The sequence below is a fragment of the Lynx canadensis genome, chromosome C1 (genome assembly GCF_007474595.2).
Source record: "Lynx canadensis isolate LIC74 chromosome C1, mLynCan4.pri.v2, whole genome shotgun sequence".
Classification (NCBI taxonomy): domain Eukaryota; kingdom Metazoa; phylum Chordata; class Mammalia; order Carnivora; family Felidae; genus Lynx; species Lynx canadensis.
The window spans coordinates 96,024,897-96,050,369 of NC_044310.1; the positions used below are offsets into that span (position 1 = coordinate 96,024,897).

The 25,473-nt window shown below is 37.7% G+C and overlaps 1 protein-coding gene across 2 annotated transcripts in view; it reads right to left on the minus strand.

Moving 5' to 3' along the window:
• Positions 1 to 544: 544 nt before the first annotated feature.
• Positions 545 to 25,473, minus strand: part of LOC115520441 (monocarboxylate transporter 1) — a 62,301-nt gene continuing 37,372 nt past the window's right edge. For both annotated transcript variants that reach the window (XM_030324789.1, XM_030324788.2), the window contains exons 2-5: positions 18,120 to 18,380; positions 12,936 to 13,079; positions 7,868 to 8,734; positions 545 to 5,644 (exon numbers count right to left, since the gene is read on the minus strand). In XM_030324789.1, the coding sequence (XP_030180649.1) occupies positions 5,373 to 5,644; positions 7,868 to 8,734; positions 12,936 to 13,079; positions 18,120 to 18,336 (1,500 nt within the window). In that variant the 5' untranslated portion in view covers positions 18,337 to 18,380 and the 3' untranslated portion in view covers positions 545 to 5,372. The remainder of the gene's footprint in view (positions 5,645 to 7,867; positions 8,735 to 12,935; positions 13,080 to 18,119; positions 18,381 to 25,473) is intronic.

Below are 25,473 nucleotides of genomic sequence, written 5' to 3' on the forward strand. Positions count from 1 at the left end.
TATTTTCTTTTAGTATAAAAGTTATCATCACATTAAGAAAATTTAGTATATGGAAAAAATATAGAAAAAGTCATCTCTAATTATGGTCACAAAGTGATTAGCCTATTTGTGTATGTTCTTTCCTCCAATGTGAGTGTGTTATAGGCACTATGCATATATATGTGTGTGTGTGTATATATATACATACATATAGATGTATGTATATATATGTATGTAGTGTATATAGATGTATGTATATATGTATGTATGTATATAGATGTATGTATGTGTGTGTGTATATATATATATATATATATATATATACATAGACAGACATGTATCGTAGTAGTTTGTGTTCTGCTTATTTAACATTGTGCCATGTTTATACCACAAGGACATCATAACCATCCATTTAGTTACTGATATACACCTTAGGACTTTCCAAAGAAATTGACAATTTCAAAGACAGACATATTTTTCTTACATAAATTCCATTATCTGGAATGTGATGTGAACTCATGGCACTTGACACACATCATGAAATATGTCTCATATACTCTGTCAATATGTTACACCAATTTATTCAGCCACCAACTGATAATTTATAACTTAAATCATGTTATGTATACAGTAGGTAAAAACTAAAACCTCACCAATTTTTCAATTTGCATTTAAGAACATTGGTAGGGACAGACAATTTTAATCACGACTAGTTATGGCTTAGTTATAGTTCTTCTTTTAGAATCATCGCAAATATCGAGAGGAAAGCTTTATGTGCTGCTAGTCAGGCATCTCTTCCTTGGAGACAGTGTATTGTCAGAATATCAGGAGTGCAAGGGCTTTGAGATTTACAACCCTTTTGCTCACAGAGCTAGACATGTATGTACCAACCTTGTAAATTGTTCATTTCACCCATTCATTTACCAAAGAAAGACCATTACATTTACAAGAATAAAAGGGGGATCTAATCAGAAAGGAGAATCTGATAATTTAGCTAATATTCTTATCTTTAAGAGTCTCTTCCAAACTATCCTCTCCAAGTACGGATCCATTTTGGGAATTAGAAGAGCTCAATTTTTTCCCCAAGACTTTTTTTTAATAGGTATTTACACTTATTAAGCTCTTACTTAACACCAGCTGTCAAATATCAACTAACCTTCCGGACAACTCTGCGGGGGGGGGGGGGGGTGCGCTACCAATTATTCTTAACCCCTTTACAGAAGAGAAAACCTGACCCTTATGGAGGCTAAGTAATTTGTTTGAAGTCACACAGCCTCAATTTGAACCCAGGTGGCCTATACTGTTAAGCAACCAGCAGACTACAATTCTGTTGCTAGCTATCCCAGTCTCCTCTAGGCAAGTCAGGGTAAAACTCAGCAAAATGCAGATCAATGCTGTTCAGTTGAGGAGAAAAATAATCTACACATACACATGGTACTTTTTCCAACTACTCTCATTTGAAAGCTTTAGTCACTATGGCCCAGACTGAATGGGGGAAAAGGGGAGACAATCTAAAACGCTAAAGCTAGAACACATTTCAGAAATGATGTACCTGAAATCCCCTTAGATGCTTCTGAACTCTGAAGCAACCTGGCTTCATTGCTCACATCTGGGAAGCCAGGCAAGCTTGGGCTGTCGCTTCCTGTCAAGAACTGAAAGAATTTTCATATTGACACAAGTCTGTCATTAACCTCTTTCTTCGTGTCTTCCAGGCAAATGCCTGATCTGATTATTAAAACAAGTCATGTTGCAAAGGTGGAAATCTGCTGTTCACCTTTCCTCGTCTTTCCAAGCAAAATGGTGGAGGGGCACATGGCTACCTGATTATTAAGTTTATTATACTATGAACCATTTGCTAGGGAAGGTAAAACCCAGACATTTAGGTTTTTCACACAAACCAATACCCAATTTATCAGTCTGAAATTCAACACAGTAAAACACTGGCTCATACAAAAATATTAAGTGGTTTTTGACAAAACTTTTTCCTTTTTAAAAATACAGGATTAATATTGACATATGTATCTATAATACACACATAAACTAAATTCAGATAACCCAAGAATTCAGGACTAGTCACCAGTGTGATTAAATCAGGGATAAAACACCTCTGAATTTCCCATAATTTGTTTTACCATCATGTTTTCCTGAATACTTTTTACAGAAATTATTCACTTATCATGACTAGTTCAGATAATTTAAATTCTCAACAAACTTGTGTAGAGCATGAGAATATGGTCTTGTCACCATGATAATCTGCAATTGTCCAACCTATCAGCTTCTTAAGTAATTTCCCAGCTTTGGCCTGGGAGCCTGTTTCAGAATATACTCTTGAACAGAGCCAAGCACTACGACTACCTAAGAGCTGTATATGTCCTGTGACTTACAGAGGGTGTGGCACAGAGAAAAAGCAAATACAGGCAGGTACTTTTTGCATACATCTATTTTCCCAAAGCAGCCACTGAAACCATGTGAATTGGAATAAAACTTAGTCCTCACACGGAATAAAGGACAACAGACAGAATCAGAAAGCTCGGCTGCTTCCCAGTGTTGAACATAACCTACAACACAGAGAAAATTCACGGGGACTGTTAGCAAGGAAAATGGCACAGAGTAGGCCTGTATCAGGTTTTAATGTTGGCTGTTACCAAAATTGATGTTGAATAAATAGCTTAAATCCTCCCTCTTTAGGGGGAGAAAGTTAGGGTTGGACTGGCAATAAAAAGTTTAATTCCAGCTTGGAGGCGGTTTTCAACCCTTTTTGCTAATGAGGAGTGGTCAGTCTGCACCACAAACCCCTCACCTCACTAAAAAGATTCAGCTATTGAACAAAGACTAAGCAGGCTCTTAGGTACGGATGTAGCTCAACTGTGATGGGAGTGATGGGGGTCCAGGACAGGGCTGCCCCAAATGTGCCACTTTAGCATGTGGATTATTTGAGCTGAAGGCCACCAATGCCTAACAGACTCAAGGAGAACTTTTTACCTCCCCTGGTACTGCCTGAAAGAATTTAGACAGGGAGTCTGTACCAAGGAAGAGAACTATTACCAAAGTGAACTTTTTTTTTTTTTAACATTAAGAGTTCTCCACATGGCATAGTTTACCAAACATTTATTCTTCCCATCTTTCTATAAATTGTTTTTATTCCTTTTGAAGCTGAAGACCCCTATCCCCCTTCTCCTTAGCTCAAGATGGCTTGTAAGCCTTGGTTGCCTAATTATTTATGATACTGTCATGTCTATATGAAGTTCCCACATGTATGAAATTAAATTTTTCTCCTATTAATCTGTCTTAGGTCAATATAATTATTAGGCCAGCCAAAAAACCTAGGAAGGAAGAAGGGAAAAGTTTTCCTCCCCTACTGGGGAAAATAATCCTGCACTCCTCCTCCTCCACCCTACCTCCCCTTCCCATTTCCTTTACTTATATTACCTCACTGACAGTGATCCTCGTTTTTATGGAAGGGGAAAGAAGCACATAGAGGTTATGGACTCGGGGCCATGGAAAATAGCAGAGTCCCAACTGGAGCCGAGCCTGCCAACAATCACAGCAGGCTTCTCCCCTAAAATGCCTCCTCCATCTGCCATGACACTCAGGCACTGAAAGGGAGTTTTCATTGTGTCCTTAAGTCTAACTGCTTTGGATGCTTTCAGAGAGGTGATTTCAAAATTCCCCTCTTCTTTGCCTTAAGGAAAAGATGAAAGAAGAAAAATATAAATAAAATTAGCAATATACACAATTCCCACAGCACATAAGCTAAATGATTTAATATTAGCAAGGGCCAAAATGGATCTTGATACTGAAAATAAAGACACACTAATACTTTCTCAAGAAAATAAACATTTGGAGGGAGAAACATTTCTTAAAAAAAAGAAAAAAAGTTTATTTGGAAAAGCCAGCCTCTTACACAAAAGGTTTTGTACCTATACTTTCTTTCACCGTGTCAATTACAATGATATTTTAAAATTCACGGAATATAATTTATCGAGTGTCTATCATTATCTTCTTGTGCATTTTAGAAGATATTAGGTTAAAAAATATTTACAGTTTTCATTCTGGTCCATCCTCCCTATCCTTATATTAAACCCATTTCTCTACTTCTCAAGTAAGTAAAAAAAGGGTCACAATATCTTTAGGTTTGTGTGGAAAGTAAGAATGTATCCAATAATTGTAAGCAAAACATAATTTTCTGTCAGGCCTGAGAAAAAGAAAAGGAGCAACTTTCCTCCAAATCTTATCCTTATTTGTTTGCCTGGGGCCAAATTGCTCTGGCTTTCTTTAATTAGCAAACATTAAAGAAAAAAACCCAAATATACAAAGATTGAATATCTCACACGCAGCTCTAAGACAGACACAGATATAAATGGAACCACTATGAATCAATGGGGGGAAATTCCAGGAAAATCATTAACAAAAAAAGATTCCAAGTCTCACAGTTTAACTGAGGTTTTGGTAAAACTGAAGCTGAATTCAGCTGCTGTTTGAAATCTCTGTCTGCATTTAATTAGATGTGTTGTATTTACTAATAAGGAGGCACAAATACATAGTTTTGCATATTTTAAAATTAACTTTTACACTGAAAAATACTAAGTGACCTCAAAGGGGGCAATGGCCTATAACCACTCAAAATGCATCTTTGAAAAGGGAAAACAGTAATGTAATGAAATCAATTCTCAAACACTAATAATATTAGCATCCCAAGAAAAGATTCCAGAGAGGTGCTGATGAGTACAATGTGTCTAGAATGGCCAAGATGTTTCCAAAGCTTTATGCCTTAAATTTCCTAAATATATAGCTAGCAGGCACTATGCCAGGCAACTATTGATGCTAGGAAAATATTTTAGTCAGGATTTTATAAAATCCCAACTTGCAACGAATATTTCTACTTATAAATCTTCCAGTGATGATGTATGACACTATATTACAAGTAACAATGAAACAAAGATTAATTTTAAATTTTAGATTGGTCTCAAACAAGTTAGTTGTTACTCTTCCTTACAACGTAACACTTAAAATAGATGAATTCAGCAGAATGGTTTAAAAAGTTAAGGCTCCCTAAAGAGTTCTAAAGACTAAAACTTAAGGCACATATTATAATCTTCTGGACACTGGTAAAAGCTAAGATTTAAACAAACAAACAAACAAACAAAAAAAACCCCCATACTACTTCCTTCTGTCATTCTTTGCCAACCACTCCCTTCCCAAAGGTATGGCATTTTAAATTCAGGCTACTGGTAAGGAGTGAAACAAAAATTCCATCACTGAACACCTGGTATGATTTCCCACACAAATGTCCACTATTTGCATTGAGCACCACTGCTGGATAACAGGCCAGTAGAACATTTTCAGGTATCTTGGGTCACAAGCTGCTCCATTGACCCTTGGGCCCCACACGTTTAGACTGGACTCTCCTCCTCTTTGGGACTTCCTTCTGTGTCTTTCTGCTCTTCAGATTCTGCTGTGTATTCTTTTGGCTTCTCAGCAGCATCTACACTGGTCTCCTCCTCTTTATTTTCCTTTTTCTGCTGCTTCTCTGCTTTCTGTTCTTTTGCCACAAGCCGATAATTGATGCCCATGCCAATGAAGAGATAGATGCCTGCGATAATTAGGATCACACCACACGCCCAGTATGTGTATTTGTAGTCTCCATAGATGTCATTCAGACGACCTAAAGATATCCAAAACACAGTTATGTGGGGAAAAGTGAACAAGTATACCTTTCCCAAATGAAGCTGAAGGATCTACTCAGAAAGATGTCAACCAATCCTCAAAGAGCCCATAAATGACAAATTAGTCTAAAAAAAGAACTGCTAAAAATTATCTCATCTTTTATGACGTCACACTTGGGTTTTAGATGGCCTTGCATATTTTGTTATTTTTAGCAACTTGAAAATAATGAAATCTTTCCAAATTTGAGCCAGGAAAGACCTACAGATCATCTAGAATCAATTCTCTGGATTCACAGTGGAAAAAATTGTTGCTCAAAAGAGGTTTAGGAGTCTTGCCCCAGGCCACAGAGCTAACTGCAGTCTCCTGGCCAATGCTCTTTCGCTGACATCAGCATTTCCCAAAGAGCAGTCCCTGTGAACACTTGGCCTGTGCTATACAATTAACAGCAACACCTTTCCACCATTCGAAGTGCTTAATCCTCACAACAGGCAGATTCTGTCATCATTCGCGCTGTATGATGTACAAACTGAAGTACAGAGACCTTAAGTAACTCGCCCAAGGTCACAGAGCTCATAAGTGAAATAACATGGCTTTTAATCCAGGAAGTCTGACACTGAAGCTGCACCTGTAACCTCCTGAGTGTTCCCAAAGTCAAACTTAGGGAATGGCATAACATATTCTTTTCTGGTAAAGATTCACCATGTGCATATTAAATGGGCTTTGCAAGGTCCTCTGGTAATCTACCAAACTTGGGGTTTCCAAAAATTTTTTGGCCATGAAATCCTTGTTATAGTAAAATTTATTAGCATCTCACCCAATTGGTTACTTAAGGAATAAACACCCAAGAAGACTTAATACAACCAATTCAAATATGATTCCATATGCTTTTCTAACTCAGGACATCATTCATTCAGCAATATTTATCGGGCTGACACATACACTTGGCACCGGGCTGCTGGCCCTGAGGATAAGGGAGAGCAGAGGAGAGAACATCCACAGTTCAGTGGAGAAGAGAAATGTTAATCAAATAATTATACAAGCCGTGACAAGGAGTGTTTGAAAGCAGAAAATAGGGGGTTGGGAGCAGCAAGCAGGGTCAGGAAAGCTTCTCTTACAGTGTAAATGAAGCAGGGACCTAGAGGAGGATGGGACCCATCTAGGAGGAGGGGATGGGAGAAGGATGAGGCCAGAGCACAGCAAGTGCAAAGGCAGGTGGTAGGAAGCTGGGGTGTGAGAGGGGAAGGAGGAAGGGCGGGGCTGTTGGAGCAGAGAGAACAAAAGGTGAGTGACAGGAAATGAGGCTGGAGAGATTGGAAGCCAGGCTGGGGGGCGCCTTGTAGGCCACAAGGGAATTTGCTCTCCACCCCAAGAACAATGGGAAGCAACTGGAAAGATCTCATCAGCTGGAATATCGAGTTTGTATTTGCCTGCAGAGTAGAAAACAGATTGTAGGCTGGCTAGAGTGGATATGGGTAGACCAGTCTGGAGGCTGCTGGAGCAACCCAGATAGGGGACAGGAACTGTGGATGGGGTGGTGTTGTGACAGAAAAAGTGGGCCGACTAGAATCACTGGATATGGGGAGGAAGAGAGCAGTATCAGAAGGAGAGCTATAGGTCTTCTTTATGTATCCTTATTCCCCAAATCATACTTCTAAAAAGTATACATCTTCACTAATTTGTTATCTAGTGAGCTATTAACTGAAAGATAACCTTAAGAAACAGTTCCCAAATTATATACTCACTTACTAGCCATGTGATGTAAGGCAAACTATTTAACCTTTCAAAGCTTCTATTTCTTATGAAGTAGGAACTATGACAGTCCTATTTCATAGGCTTATGAGCTGTAAGAGGATACAGAAAATGTTTAGGACAGTCCCTGGTAAACCAGGAGCTCACATGATAGCTATTATCAGAGGTGTTGTATTTTACATGTTTTCTACAATAAGCACCTAAGTTTTATGAAGATAAAACACTTCAAAAAAGAATGCCATTTGTAAAAATATTGGACTCCCCTTTCAACTTGATGGTTCAATGCAATTTGATTCTGTAAGGATCTGAGCAATTATGCTGTGCCAAGCATTGTGTCAGCACTGAGGCTACAGAGATGAAAAATGCTCTCTGCCACCCAGAGGCTCACTAATCTCTGCTTTTTATCACCTTCCCAATTTTCTATGCCTGTTTTATGTTAAGAGGACCAAAGAGGTAGTAAGGCATACTATACCTAAAAGTGGCGGCCCCAGGAGGACAGGACAGCATTCCACAATGGTCACCAATCCCACAGCGCTGGAGAACCTCTGGGGTCCAACAAGGTCCATCAGTGTTTCGAATAATACGGAGCTGAGCCACCCAAATGCAAATCCAAAGAATCCCGCATAGACACAGAACCCAATGTAGCTGGAGGATAAAGGTGCTAGCAGATGACACACTCCATTTGCAATAATAGAAGCAGCAAAAAAGTACTGAACTCGAGGTCTTATCCACTTTGTGTTGGCTACAAGTCCCATAGAAGGTCTGGCTACCATATCGACGAAAGCCAGAATGGAAAGAAGGAAGGCAGCCTTCTCACTAGAGTAATGTTTACTCTTGCCATAATTACTGAGAAAGACCAAAGGAGTAAATAGTCCAAAAAACATGAGCACATTTCCGGAGAGGTATAGCAAAAAGCCTCTGTGTGTGAACAGAGATAAGTCCAGGAATTTATTAATTGTTTGGAAGACTGATCGTTTCTCTTGTTTGGGGTTTCCTCCAATAAGATCTGTATTTGCATCACCTACTCCCTTTTTTCCTTCAGATTTTCCAGCATCCTGAAGGGATTCTTTAGACCTATCTTTCCCTGCGTTGGTTGGCGGGGGCCCTATCGGTCGCATCAGGGCACCAGCTACACAGCAATTTAGTAGGAGGCCCCCAAGAATTAGGAAGCTTCCTCTCCAGCCAAAGATACCGAAGAAAGCCTGATTGAGGGGGGCCAGAGTAGAGAGAAACACAGGGCTGCCTGCCATGGCCAGTCCATTTGCCAATGGTCGCCTCTTGTAGAAATACTTGCCAATCATGGTCAGAGCCGGATTCAAGTTGAAGGCAAGCCCAAGACCTGGGGAGGAGGGTTAAAAAGAATCACATACTATAATAAATGTCAGCAACGTATTTGGAATTACTTAACAAAACAAAGAAATTAAAATAAGAGTTATAAATAATGCAAATGAGACAAAAATCCTCACCATTACAGGATATACTGTATAATGGTTTAAAGTGTGGTATCTAAAAGCAGACATATGTGGGTTCAAATCTCAGCATCGCGACTTGCTGGTAATGTCGGACATGTGAGTGTCTCCTAATACGTAAAACAGGTGCACAGTGCTGTTGGTTAAAACAGTGCCTGGCATTGCAGTCTGCGCTCAATAAATGTTAGTTATTTTTATTATTGTTTATAGTATTTGAAGGTGAATAACTATTTGTCTAATCTTGCAAAACCACCTGAGGAATCATTGTAATGACAGAAAAATCATTAAGTGGATAATTATCAAGTAGAGACAAGTTTTACAACAGAAAGTGCAACACAAAATTATTCCTTTTATAATAGCACCAAAGGGGCACCTGGGTGGCTCAGGTGGACAAACGTCCAACTTGAGCTCAGGTCATGATCTCATAGTTCATGAGTTGAAGCCCCACATCAGGTTCCTGTTGTCAGTACAGAGGCTGCTCCCTCTCTCTCTGCACCTTGCCTGCCCGTGTTCTCAATCCCTCTCAAAAATAAAGAAACATTTTAAAAAATGACTTTACAATAGCACCAAAAGTAAAAAATGTGCAATTTTAATCACTGCAACTGTGTAACTTTCCTAAAAGGTCAGAAAATGAAAACACACACACAAGCGCACAGTTTTTGGACAATAAAACACAACATCATCAAGACGTCAATACTCCCCAAATGAATGTATTAATTTAATGTGATTCCAATGAAAATTCAGTGCATTTCATTTTGGAATAGGGTAAGATGACTCTAAAACATACTTAAGAGAATGCATGGGAGTCAATCAGGAAGTCCTCCTGTGGTACAGGAGGAGTGGGACAAACAGTAACAGATATTTAAGTGGACTTCCAGAAGCTACAGTCATTACAACAGTGTGGCTCTGACTCAGGCATAAACACTGATCCGTCAAAGTGGACAGAGTCCATGAACATTTAATGTAAAAAAAAATATTATATATACATATATATATAAAATAAATATTATGTATATATAGAACATATTTTAATGTAAACATTATATATACATACACTTAATGTAAAAGTGAAGTTTTTAATTCCTGTAGAAAGAATTGTTCAATAAACAGTGCTAGTAAAAGTGAATATTCAAATAACTTCTAGATGCTTTCCCTGGTCCCTGCTTGTTCCCTACCATTTATGTTTAAGCCATTCACAGAGCATTAAACCAATACACCAGAGCAGATCACTCCACTGTTTCAAGCCTGATAGTGGCTTCCCAACCATAACCTTCCCTTACGTTAACTCCCTTCCTCATCTCATACCAGACCATTCTCACCTGTGCCAAGAAGTACACTGTTGACCTGGGGCTTAGGTTCCCCTAGATTTTCACAAAGCTAGTTCCCTGTTTACTCAGATTTCTTGGTTAAGGACATGTCTCCAGAGCACCCCACCTTCATAGACCACCTAGTCTTTCTCTGTCAGAACACTTTGTTTTGAGGCTTTGTATAGCATTATTACTAGCTGATATTTTCCCTATTTATTCATATATTTGTGAGTAGTATTGTCTGCCCCCTCCCATTAAAGAGTATGATTTAGCCCAATTTTGTTGTTCTATTCCCAACAATATCTAGCACAGTGCCTGATACACACATGGTTGTTAATAAATATTTGAGGAACGAATAAAAGAGAATAAGCTGAGTAACCATGTGGGAGCAAACAGACTTTTATATTTCTTATTTTATGTAAAATGTTTTCTTCTATTCAGAAGTTTTAAATGTAAAACATGGCAGGGGGAGGGTAGGGTACCAGATGTTTAAAAATAGGCAAATAGGGGTGCCTGGGGTGGCTCAGTTGGTTGGGCATCTGACTCTTGATTTTGGCTCAGGTCATGACCTCACGTGTTCATGAGTTCAAGCCCTGTGCATATTAGGCTCCACCCTGGCAGTGGGGAGCCTGCTTAGGATTTTCTCTCTCCGCTGCTCCCCATTTGCCGGTGCATACAGGCTCACGTGCACGCTCTCCCTCTCCCCCTCACTAAATAAATACATAAATCTTATAAAAATAAAAAAAAACTTAAAAATTTTAAACGTTTACTTATTTTTGAGAGAGAGACAGACCGTGAGTCAGGGAGGATCAGAGAGAGATGGAGACACAGAATCCAAAGCAGGCTCCAGGCTCTGAGCTGTCAGCACAGAGCCCGACATGGGGCTTGAACTCATGGACCACGAGATCATGACCTAAGCAAAGTCGCATGCTTAACAACTGAGCCACCTAGGCGCCACCCCCTTTCTGGTTTTTTAATGTTTATTTTTGAGAGAGACAGAGTGTGACTGGGGGAGGGGCACATAGGGAGGGAGACAGTATCCGAAGCAGGCTCCAAGCTCTGAACTGTCAGCGCAGAGCCCGATGCAGAGCTTGAACTCATGAACCATGAGATCATGACCTAAGCTGAAGTTGGACTCTCACCTGACTAAGCCACCCAGGCACTGCCCCCCACCCCAAATTTTTCTTCCAAAGAAAAGTCAACAGAAAAAAATTGGCAACAGATATTTGGAGGGATGGGGACTGGGAAGTTATTGTTTAATGGGGTCAGAGTTTCAGTTCTGCAAGATGAAAACAGTTCTGAAAATGGATGGTAGAAATGGTTGCAAAACAATGTGAATATAGTTAATACCACTAAACTGAACACTTAAAAGATGGTTAGGAAAGTAATTTTATGTTATGTGTATTTTCACAAATGTAAAAAAAAATTTGGAAAAATAACTGTGTCTTATGCAAAGGGACAATAATTTAACATGTAAAGTTACTACACATTATTCTTAAACAAGTACACAAAAGCCATTAATAAGAATTTTGTACAAAGACAAACCCCAAATACACAGCCACAAATTAAAAATATTTACTTTCCCAATAATCAAAGAGATTTAAATTAAAACGAGGAGAAGACACCATTCACCCGATGAAATGATTTTTAAAAAAGATAATATCCTATTTTTGCCAAGGCTGTATCCCCTCTCACATGATAGTAGAGCTCTTAGTGAGCATGATCTTTCTGGAGGGCAATTTAGCTTATATGTATTTTTCAAAAACATAGCAGTTCCACTTTTACAAAGTTATCCTAAGAAAATATTCATGTTCATAAAGGACTATTAATGTAATACTGTTTACTAACAGTAAGAAAATGCAAAAAAACCCCCAAAAACAAAAATTAAACCCTAAATATTGAACAATTAACTAAGAGACTGGTCAAATAAAATTATGGTATATATTAGGGAGCCTGTTTGGCTCAGTCAGTAGAGCATATGCCTCTTGATCTCAGGGTCGTGAGATCTTGGCATACAGCTTAATAAAAAAAAATTTTAGTATATATCTATTCAATGGAATATTGTTATCAGAATATTTAATGACATGGAAAGATGTTCATGGTATCTTGGTAAGTGAAAAAAAAAGGTTACAGAACATAATCTTATCATTTTTTGTATTAAAAGGTTATATGTTTGTACACAGAAAAAAGTATGGAAAGACATACATTAAAATGTTAACAGTCACATCCTCTGGATTGTGAAGTTATAAGTAATCTTTATTATACTCATCAGCAGTTCATTATTTTAATCTGGCTATCAAAAAAGGAAGAAGGGAGTTATTAAGTGGATCTTTTATCCCTCAGAAATGTATCTGGACATTCTGTCAGATAATTCCAGCTTTATGTTTTATGCTCTCCTGCTCCAATAGAAGGCTATTCCCTGTGTGAGGAAGAGGTAATGAGAAAGAGTAATAACCAATGATCAACCTTGCAAGAAGTTGCCTGACACATTTTATCTACCACCATTGACTATTCTTAGGACAAGAGATGCTATCATCTCTTTGATTCATTCATTCAACAATGAACACATACTGTATGATAGCAATTTCTTTAAAAGTTTGATTTTCTAGTACCCTTAAAAGTATTTATATAGCTCTTCAAAATGATAATCAAGTAATTTCCATAAGGAAGGAATTTCACTCCAAAGATCTGAAAGATGAATGTAAGTGAAAAGCAAATAGCCAGTAATAAACTAATGCTTGAAAATGAACCAACAGCAACTCACCTCCAATGACTCCAACACACAAGTAAAGTTCCTGAACGGTATTACAGAAAGAAGCTGCAATCAAACCACAGCCTGACAAACAGCCACCAGCAATCATGATTGGACGACTGCCATATTTATTCACCAGGATACTGCTGATAGGACCTGGGAGAGAACCAGAAATTTAATAGCATAGAAGAAAGGAACCAACTCCTGCACATCTATAGAAGGCATTAATGACACTAAATGACAAGTTCTCCAAAATAAACAGAAAACAACAAAAGACGATGGTAAGAAAATTGCTTTCTGTAATTATTGCATAGTCAAAGTGTATTAGAAATAAAGATGCTGGGGCGCCTGGGTGGCGCAGTGGGTTGGGCGTCCGACTTCAGCCAGGTCACGATCTCGCGGTCCGTGAGTTCGAGCCCCGCGTCGGGCTCTGGGCTGATGGCTCAGAGCCTGGAGCCTGTTTCCGATTCTGTGTCTCCCTCTCTCTCTGCCCCTCCCCCGTTCATGCTCTGTCTCTCTCTGTCCCAAAAATAAATAAACGTTGAAAAAAAAAATTAAAAAAAAAAAAAAGAAATAAAGATGCTAAAAAACATTACTGTGTGCCTTCTACATCTATAAATGTTGGACAGAATTTTGCTAAAATATAAAAGGACTCTGGTCTCTCCTCGGTCTTCTTCTTATAAGGCAGAACTGGCTGAAAACATCTTGGTAATGGATGTTTGTAGGCTTGTTGTCATATCTAGGATATGATCAACGTATTTAATAAGTTTGCTCCGTTTTCATTTTTTGGACAGGCACTCTGACATGATGAGATGATTTTAGAGTATTATTTATACATTATCATAAATGCAGTTTGTGTCATATTTTTAAAAAAGAAAAAAATGAAAATGACCAATATTTTTTCCAAGTTTAAGTAATTTTGCAATTAGGAAATCTAACTTTTTTTTTTTTTAATTTTTTTTTTTCAACGTTTATTTATTTTTTTGGGACAGAGAGAGACAGAGCATGAACGGGGGAGGGGCAGAGAGAGAGGGAGACACAGAATCGGAAACAGGCTCCAGGCTCTGAGCCGTCAGCCCAGAGCCCGACGCGGGGCTCGAACTCACGGACCGCGAGATCGTGACCTGGCTGAAGTCGGAGGCTTAACCGACTGCGCCACCCAGGCGCCCCTAGGAAATCTAACTTTAAAACAAAAAAAACTGTTCCCAGTTTTACCTACATGTCTCAGGTACTGAATTGAGTCTTTCTTTCAGAGTTAACTTGGCTCCGTGCCTATATTACTGTTTCATGGTAACAATACTGTGGGGAAAAAAGCTTGTGGGAGATTAAGTCAAATAATGGTCAAAATATCTTGGGTCTAACAACTCAAGAAGATAGAAAATAGAGTGTTATTCTGAGAAAATCAGATTAAAAACAAAAGAAAATCTGATTAAATTTCCTCTGCTAAACAGATGAATACCAAAATATCAGCTTTTCTTGAACATGAGAGAAGGAACCAAATAAAATTTGAAGTATCATAAGGATCAGGAAGAAAAAGATTTGTTGTATTTATCAGTTTTCAAATATGAATATCAAATGGCCTCTCCTTACTTGCTACAAATAGGTATAATCTGTAAGTCCTTTTACCAAACTTTTAAATGTTAATTATAAGAAAGTCTTATCCAAACCAACGTTTTAAAAGCTGTAACACAATTCTTAAGTAGACTAACAGTATTTCTAATTACACTGAATGACATTCATTGAATTTCATTTATGTATAAGAATACTTATGTCTCTACTTCATGGATATGGACTTGTGGGAACGACACCTTTGTTTACCTGACACTGTACCTCGTCTGCCTGGAAAAGGTAGATGACTGCAAACAGAAAGGATCACTGCAATGCATCAGTAGGGAAGGGGACACAAGGAAATGATCTGCTGTTTGAACACTGCAAAGTCACAAAGCTACTGAAAACCAAGTTTCAAATCCAGCCCATTTCTCCCCATTACATGCACTCTATGTGTGTGGAACTAAACTACAAAGCAGTAGTCATACAAATCATGTTTTTCTTCTATTAGCACAGTAAATTCTGACCTTCTTCTGTTCATTCTATAATTAGATCCCTAGAAGACAGTCTACTTTTTAAAACAAATATACAGTGTATGTATTCAGAATATACTACTGGTTATATGTTGACATATTCTATTTCCATAAACACCATGGAAAATTCTGCAGTTACTTATATTGTAGTACTACACTCAAAGTTGCAGGATGATACAATTAAAAGGTCAGGCTCTGACCCCAGGGAATCCAAATTCAAATTATGGTATGTATGCAAGAAGGAATCAAACCTTTTGACATCCTAGTGTTTCAGAGTACTCACTAAGTCTATCTCAGGGGCTGGTTCCAGAAATGGCTGCTAGGAGAGACTTCAGGCTCAGCTTGAATTTGTATAAAAATTTTTCATTGACTTTCTAAGTCACTTCATGAAAATATCAGACCACGGCTGGTTTGGAAATAATTGGAATTTATAGCTTATGTAAGATGAAATAATTAAAGGGGCGCCTGGGTGACTCAGTCAGTTAAATGTCCGACTCCTGATTTTGGCTCAGGTCATGGTCTCACAGTTCATGAAACTGAACCCTGCATCGGGCTATGCACTGACAGTGCGGAGCCTTCCTTGGATTCTCTCTCCCTCTTTCTCTGCCCCTCTCTGGCTTGCGCTCTCTCTCTGTCAAAAAATAAACATAAAAAAAGATAAAATAATTAAATACTGGAAGAATATTCATGAAATATTTCCATATAAATTCCATATAAATTTTCATATACATTCTGTATAGTCAGAATTACAAAGGTCAAAATAACTGCCACATTGTTGATTCTGTGAATTAGAAGTTAATACTGTGAAGCCCACAATATTAAAGTAGGAACGTCAAAATGACGTACGTTAGTGTGAAACTGAAAATATGCAAATTTACACTTTCATGTTAAAAAAAAACAAACTCAAGTAAATAAATCAAAAGTAGGCAACTAAGATTTCCTCCCTTAAAAATACACTTATGCTCTAACAAGCATCAGTATATATCTCTGAACCAAAGCATTAAAAAAGCCCACTAAACCACTCATAGGTCAAAACATATTAGCGTTGAGGGTGTGGCCCAAATACAGAAGTTACAGAATTATGGCAGTTTAAAAACTGATGATAATTCTTAGGGGATATACCACTTAGGAGCCAATCAAAACAAAATAACCCATTTAGGAAAAATTCCACCACAGGCTCTCAATAGGCAATTTGTCTTTCAGAGTTATTTCAGGAAGGATGGCCCCAATTAGCTATCATTAAAAATAGAGAGGGGTACAGTTCATAGGCCTATTATAACACGAATTCAGAGAAAATGTGCTAGTTATCTCTGGGTGAGGACAAAGAAGGAACTGTTTTCCCAGAAGAAAGTGTCATGTGCAATTAGCACAACTGACATCACTTACTTTTGATGCAAAATACAAGTGGCTCTCAAGCTCTGTGACAGCTCCAAATTGCAACATGTGAACCTCTGGTTCATCCTCAGCTCAACACACATTGAACACACACCTGGAGTACTTCTGGATAATACTTATGCCAAAAATTTCTTCAAGCCATCATAGTCAAAACCTGATTTGAAAATCCAGGCACATGGAGTTCAAAGCCTCTAAAACTACTGGCTCTTACAATCTAAATAATGTCCAAAGTCCCTTTTGGTTTCTCTGAATTTATGAAAAGAAAGTAACTACTACAATATAGCACTTAGGTTCTCTTAAAAGTACTTAAACAAAACAGGCATACCTTCAAAATTCAAAAGGCATAAAAAGATACGCAGTGAAAAAAGAAGCCTTCCCACTCCTGTTCCAAGTCACCCAATTCACCTCTCTGTAAGGCCACTAGGTTACCTGTTTTTTCTGTGCAATGAAATTATATACTTAATTAAATTAGGACTTCAACTATTTACTGTTTCAGAAGTTTATGTTATTGTCTCAGTTGGATTATGAACTCCCCAAAGGCAGGGATCAGGATCAAGTGTTCTCTGTCACTCACAAGACCTAGCCTAGAGGAGGTGGGGTGGAGAGAAAAAAACAAACAAACAAGACCCAGCCTAGGGCGAAATATGTGCCTAGTGCTTAATATTGGTTCAATCTGCCACCAGGTTAGAAGCCCAAGGCTAAAGTTTTACAGTTGAAGTATAGAATCTTTATATTGGCTGGCTATTAAGGAGCTACATGTGAAAATAAGCTAAGGTACTAAACTGCCACCAAAAAATAGTATTAACAGAGGTGAAAGCTTGGCTAAATAAGCACCATGAGACACTGTCAATCTCAGTAAATAAATACACTTGGCTTTAGAATCTCTCACTAAGCAACTATACATTTTAAGTATTATGGAAGGTTTTGACTTCTACACGTTACATTGTGATTTGATGTTCCAAGGTGAAACAAACTATTTTAAATGATGTTAAGTAAGCAACGTACTCTCCGTATCTCCTTTAAAACATGTCAAGGAAAACAGAAAGGAAAAAGTGATGAAACTTAAGCTAAAACTTAAGTTTAAGGCAAAACTGAAATGCTTTTAAAAAAATTTTTTTAATGTTTATTTATTTTTGAGAGAGAGAGACAGAGTGCGAGCGGGAAGGCGGCAGAGAGAGAGGGAGACACAGAATCTGAAGCAGGCTCCAGGCTCTGAGCTGTCAGCACAGAGCCCGATGCGGGGCTCGAACCCACAAACTGTGAGATCACGACCTGAGCCAAAGTCGGATGCTTAACCAACTGAGCCACTCAGGTGCCCCTGAAATGCTTTTAGGACAAATAACATCACAAGGAACAAGGGGAAGATTTTATTCAGTTCTTTAATGCTAATGCCATGAAAAGATTTTATCTGAGACTTTGAACCATGCTACTATTCAGGTGAGCCTGATTTATTTCAATTCTCCCAACATCAATTTAAGAAAAACCTTCATGTTTACATCTCAAGAATCTAGCAGAGAGCAAGAAGAAAAACCAGTTGTGCACATGTCATTTTTCTGAGCGCTTTTTAAAGCTCAATGATTAGGAGTTAGACCAAATCACAGCTCCTTACAGTTTCTCATTTCTGTTTCAGAATACTACAGGGGAACAAACAGAGCAAGAGTTGTCATGGTTAACAAGAATGAAAAATATGAATAAAACAGCAGGCCTTGGGGGTTCTTACCTCCACCATACATGACAGCCAACATGATTGAGGATATCCAGGACACTTCACTGGTGGTGGCATTGAAGATACCTTCAATTTCTTTGAAGAACACAGTAATGGATTTGGGAAACGCATAAGAGAAGCCGATGGAAATGAAGGCTCCAACTACTACCGCCCACCCCCAGCCTCCATCTGGGGGAGTATATCCAACTGGACCTCCAATTGCTGGTGGCATTTTATGTGTAGATGAATTCCAAAATGCAGTTCAAATCCAAATATCTGAAAAATATAAAATTAAAATACCATGTCAACAATAAAGCACTCCCACCAGCAAGGCACTTGCACACTTTATGGCCAGCTCTCAAGTAACTGAATTGTTTTTCAATATTACTTTTCCAATAGAGATTATCTTCTAAGGGCATTATCAGAAAAAGAGTCTTAGAGCCATGGTATTGCCCATAGTTCTTAGTAGGAAAACAGCTCCTTACCATTTAAGGAACCATAACGGAAATAAATCCTGTTCAGTAAATATAGCCTTTGTATTTCAAGTAAGCCTACTTGTTTTAGAAGTTAATATAATTCCTCAAATTATTGTGAATAACTAAATGCCTCATTTGATTTATCTGCATGCAAAATCCACGTAACACATGCCACACACAAGTTTCAAGTTTTAAAACAGACTTTTATAAGTTTTCCCCTTTCCCAAAATGTATTCTTCAATACTATTTTCTTTTTACTTTCTCTTATATGCTGACAGAATATTAGGAAGTGGGTACCCAAGTCACCAGATACATAGCAATTTGCAAAATAGATCATTCTGAACACACAAGAATTTCATTTAATGGGCTGGAAAATTATCTCAGAAAAGTTTCTTTTTATTTATATAATTGCTTTGACTCAAGATATTTTTTTCCATTATATGACAAGAAAAGCCCCTAAACAATAGCTCAGTCAAGTATCATTAAATCCACAAATTGAACTATGATGTCAAAAGATGATACTTCAAATTAAAAATTGTCCCCTTTTCTTGAAGTGACCTAGTACTAATGAATAGTATGGTTAGAAAATGCAACTTTCAGGGTGCCTGGGTGGCTCAGTTGGTTAAGCGTCTGACTTTTGGTTTCAGCTTAGATCATGATCTCATGGTTTGTGGGATCAAGCCCTGCACTGGGCTCCGTGCTGACAGCGTGGAGCCTGCTTGGGATTTCTCTCTCTCTCTCTCTCTCTCTCTCTCTCTCTCTCTCTCTCTCTCCTCCCTCTCTTCCCCTCCCTTGCCCACATGCTCTCTCTCAAAAGAAATAAGCTTAAAAAAAAAAAAAAGAAAATGCAACTTCCTGTTAAATTATGAATAAGAAGATACGAGTGAAAGGAAACAACGAAACTAAAAGACAGCCTACGGAATGGGAGAAGACATTTGCAAATGACTTATCTGACTAAGGGTTAGTATCCAAAATCTATAAATAACTTATCAAATTCAACACTCCCCCCAAAAAAACTCAGTTAAGAAATGAAAAGACATGAATAAACACTTTTCCAAAGAAGTCATCCAGATGGCTAACAGACACATGAAAAGATGCTCAATATCACTCATCATCAGGGAGATACAAATCAAAACCATGATGAGATATCAACTCACACCAGTCAGAATGGCTAAAATTAACAACACAAGAAACAACAGGTGTTGGCGAGGATGTTGAGAAAAGGGAACCCTCTTGCACTGTAGGTGGGAATGCAAACTGGTGCAGCCACTGTGGAAAACAGTATGGACGTTCCTCAAAAAACTGTTTCTTCCAATCCATCTGAACACTTCAAATAGGATTTAAGAAATGAATGTTGCAGGATAGGAAAAAAAGTAGCCCATAGTGGAAGCTTCCCTAAAAGCAAGGACATAGGTTGTCTTTATTCACAAAGGACATAACTGTCCATATAGGCAATGCTAAAGAATATTAAGAAAAAGGTACTAGAACTAAAAATAAATTTAGGTTTCAGGATACAAGATTAATAAACAGAAATCATCTTTTTATAAACCAGCAATCAGAATTTTCAAGTAAAAAAAATAACATTTACAACAGCATCAGAAAACTACTGAATAGGGATACATCTAATAATGTACAAGATGTATACACCGAAAACTAGGAGATATTACTAAGAAATTAAAAAACAAAAAAAAATTAAAAATACAAAAGATAACCCATCCTCATGGTTTGAAAGACTCAATATTTAAATTAGGCAAATATTTCTAAAAGCATGTAACACATATATTAAAAAGTATCTAAATTGGATTTCAAGCTACAGGTTGGGAGAAAATATATATAAAATATATCCAACAAAAGACATGTCCAAATCTTTTATAAAAAGATCTTTTATGGTTCAGTAGTAAAAGACAAGAAACTCAAATAAAAATGGACAAAAGATTTGGGTAATTTATCAAGATACATGAATAACCAAGAAGTACATGAAAAAATGATCAAAATTATTAGTCACTTGTGAAATGCGAATTATAATAAAGAGATACTGATATAGGGGCACCTGGGTGGCTCAGTTGGTTAAGCATCCGACTTTGGCTCAGGTCATGATCTTGCAGTTAGTTCACAGGTTCAAGCCCCACATTGGGCTCTGTGCTGACAGCTAAGAGCCTGGAGCCTGCTTCAGATTCTGTCTCCCTCTCTCTGCCCCTCCCCTGCTCGTGCTCTATCTCTGTCTCTCTCTCTCTCTCTCAAAAATAAACATTAAAAACAAAGAGAGATACTAATATATATCTACTAGATATATCTACTAGAATGACTAAAATTAAGACTGATAATACCAAGAGTTGGTGAGGATATGAAGCAAATGGAACCCTCTGTTGCGGGTGGTAAAGCAAAATGGTACAGCCAGGTTGGAAAACATTTTGGCAATTCCTTAAAAAGTTACACAAACATATGATCCAGCCATTACATCCCTAGGCATTATCCAAGAAATGAAAACATACATCTTCATAAAGACTTTTATGAGAATTCTCTAATAGCTTTATTCATAATAGCTCAAAACTGAAAACAATCCAAATATCCATCAACAAGTGAATGGAAAAACAAATCATGAGATAGCCATAAAATGGAATACTACTCTGCAATAAACAGAACTACTGATGCAAACAAGAACATGGGTGAATTGTAAAAATGTTCTGCTAAGTGAAAAAGGACTAGACCTAAAACTATATTCTATATGGTCACATTTATATCAAGTTCTAGAAAGGCCAAATTCTAATAATAGAAAACTTATCAGGGAGTGAAGAGAAGAGACTGACTACAAAGGGGCATGAAAGAACTTTTCAGGGATATGGAAATACTCTTATGATTTGGCAGTAGTTACTCATCAAATTGTATATTTAAAACTGGCTAATTTTATTGTATGTACATAAAATTGATTTAAAAAAATAGTTCAAAGGCAGTGTCAAGGCAGATAAAATCTGTTTAGTGGCACATGGAGACAATACAAAAGCAAAAGATGATGGCAAGCAAATTTTCTCTCTTGGCCATCTGGTGGTTAAAAATAAGAGGAGGGGCGCCTGAGTGGCTCAGTCAGTTAAGTGTCCGACTTCAGCTCAGGTCATGATCTCATGGTTCATGGGTTTGAGCCCCGCATCCAGCTTTGTGTTGACAGCTCAGAGCCTGGAGCCTGTTTCAGATTCTGTGTCTCCCTCTCTCTCTGCCCCTCCCCTGCTCACGCTCTGTCTCTGAAAAATGAATAAACCTTAAAAAAAAATTTTTTTTAACAAGTAAGAAGAGGAAAAGGAAGAAGACAAGGAAGAGGAGATAGTGCTCTCTTCTGAGAATTCACAACTACAGGCCTGGGTGAGCTTATGGTTGGCAGGGCAATGTCTGTGGGAAATTTCTGTTGTTCTTCCAGAGATATGTTTGACTTCGTCAGTAAGATTTCCCACAGACAAAGCCCTGCCAAACATAAGCTGATGATCTAAAATTTCAAAACACTCAAGAACCAATTAACCATGAGTGAAGTAAAGCCAACTCAATATAGCTGGATTAGACACAAGAACTAAAGACAATGGTATATTTGAAATGATTAAAAGCATGAAATAAGAAATTAAGAACACTAAATAAAAGCAACACATTAAAGACTATTAAAAGAGTAGTTGACTTGAAACAGAACTTCTAGAAATAAAAAGTGTACACAATGAAATTCATAACAGGTTAACCAGCAGACTGAACATAGCTAGAGAGACCATGAACCTGACGACAGGTTTGAAGAAAAGTCAATTAGGGGAGAGCTTTCTTCTTGATCTGTGAAAAATTTAGAAAAATAGACTTTAGAATGGGAGGATGTGCATACATCTAATGGAGCTTTGGAAGAAGACAATGGAAAGAATGGGGAAGAAGCAATTTTCAAGAGTTAATGCCTATACCTATTCCAGCTTCGATGAATATGAACCTACAGTTTGAGGAAACTCAACCAGATAAAGAAAAAAAAACAAAACAAAAAACCACCAAGAAAATATAGATTACATAATCTGGAGATAATCACACTGACAAAACAGAATTCTCACTGATTTTGAAAAACTCTCAGCCACCATGTCTTCAAATATTTGTTCTTCCCTTTTCCCCTCCTTCCACTCCCTGAGACTTCAACTGGATGTGGATTGAACCTTCTCAAGGTATCTACTCTCTTTTTCTTCTGTGTTTTCCATCCTTAGTACAGTTCCACCCGTACTGAGAATTTGAGGCTTGGATATTATCTTCCTCCAGAGATGATTCTCATTTACCTAAGGCTATATAAACCCAGAATCTCTTTAAGAATGTTTCAAGGACCAAGATGTTTTGTTCATCCAGATGACCTGAAATCACGTTGCAGTTCCTTTGAGGACTGGTTTATCTCAAATGCACCCTTACTCCTATGGCACAGCCCTTTAGGATCCCAACCAAAAAGAACAGGATTTACCAGAGCTCTTACTCTTGGTGAGCCCTAGACTCCAAAATTTGTTCCTTTGGATCTCTGAAGCTTTCCAAAGCACTACTCAGGCTCCCAAGAGAGTTGCTCCTCCTTCTATAACCAGAAATCTGCTGACCCCATAATCATATCACTATTGCCATAATTAGGAAGCCAGCAAAATAAGAAGCTGCCAAAAATCACGTTATCATCAAAATCAGGAAGTCGGCACAAAGGCTGTTAATATCTGCAGTTAGCTCGAGAACAATATGTACCTCCTATGACATCATCAAGATGGATCTCATGTGCTCTGCTTCTCAAAATCTCAAAGCCAATGAGTAGACATAGAGACCTCTGTTCTAATTTTGCCTTACAAATGTCAGATGATCTATCTGACTGGCAGAATTTAAATCAAATTCAGAAATATAGTTGCAAGGGAACCTGAGAAATGTAGTTTAGCTTTAAAGCCTATGCAATATATTAATGTACACTAGAAAAGAGGATGTAATGGATGCTAAACACCATTTCCAAAATATACCTTAGATATACGCAGTATGATTTATGTAAAATCTAAATTATGTAAAACTATATATGTATACACACACATATCTCCATACCAGTGTCTTTATAAAAAGTGTACATTGATACTATTATATATAGACATACATGAAATGGGTATATAAAAAAATGAAAAACTGTTATAAAAATTTCTAAATGCTTACTTACTGTCAGTATTTGTATTTATCTCATCATGGACTAGCAATATACAACAGACCAGCACTGATCTGTGGGCCATACTTAGTAGTGCTCCTTCAAAATTATCTGGGAGAAGGGATTCAAGAATGCTAGGCAAGGGCATCTCCTCCATATCCTCCTGGCATTGGAACTAGCCAAGATTGAGAGGATCAGATATAGACGGGAGGCCACCACAATTATAAATTTGTTCTTATCAGGAGTTTCCCTTGGTTAATTCATCAGGATGGGTGAAATTATGCCACAATATAATTCCCAACCTATTCTTGTTCACTGGTGAAACAAACAGGGCTAATGAAATGGTGAAGTGCCCAGGGAAATAAAGAACATACTGTCCCATTTCCCTTATAGAAGAGGTTTAGACGGTATGAGAGGACATCTCCAAGAGTTATTCACAACCTCACTAGAGTTGCAGATAGGTCCTAATCTGATGCATAATTCTCCCTTCTCTAAGAATATTGTTTGCACAGCAAGAATTGCTGGCTTCTCTGGATTTCAGGTACTTCGCCTATCCGAGGATCCATAGCTTGTTCTCTAAGTGAGAACAGTGTCAACATTCTAAAGTAATATTCTTTTCCTTGGAACTGTAGTCTTTAGTTTTACTCAGTGTGCACATCATTATATGACACATCATTACTTGACTCTATAGTTTGCCTTAAGGTTCACTCTTGGTGTTGTAGATTCTATGTCTGGACAAATTTATAATGATATGTATCCATCATTATAGTACATAATAAGTACTTTCATGGCTCTAAAAATCTTTTGTGCTCCCTCTATTCATCCCTCTCTCCTCTTTAACCCCTGGCAACCACTGATCTTTTTATTGTCTCCATAGTTCTGTCTTTTCCAGAATTCCATATAGTTGGAATCATACAGTATGCAGACTTTTCAGACTGGCTTCTTTCACTTAGTAACAAACATTTAAGTTTCCTCTAGGTCTTTTCATAGCACATTTCTTTTTAGTGCTCTATAATAATATTCCATTGTCGGCATGTACCAGTTTGTTCACCTACTGACAGAATCTTGGTTCCAAGTTTTGGCAGTTGTGAATAAAGCTGTGTAACCTCTATATGCAGGGTTTTGTGCATATAGAAAATAACCTACTGCCTTGTATATTAATTTTACATCTAAAGTTTATTATTAAGCTTAGGTTACATAGAATATAATTTCTGGCATATTATATGTTGTATTCTATGCACTTCAAATAGATTTCAAAATTTTGGCACTAAATATTTAGCCCAATTTATAGGAAATACCATATAATCTAACTGGCCAGTTCATTTTTAAACCAGTCAAGCAAAACAGATTTCTGTCAAAGTCATACCTCATTTTAATTGAAATAAATGTATTGACCCACATCCTGTGGTAACTATTTCATTTTTTAAATCTAACTTAAAAAACAGAGAGGAAAGGAGTTTGTTGTCCAGAAGGAATAAAGTCCTGCCTCCTCCAATATTTCTCACCTAACCCCTCTTTGGATTTCTGTCATAAGACTCTCTCTGAGACAATGCATTCTGCAATTTTCTCTTGTTTGGGGATTCCAGAGACTTTGGTAGTCTGGGGCAATGAGCCACAGCAAGAATTAGGATAAGTCAAAGATATACTTTTCTTTCATAGTGGGGTTAAGGGCTTTTAGATAAAACAAACTGAAAAAGGAAAGGAGAAAACTTCAGGCATCTATTTTCAGGAGACATGA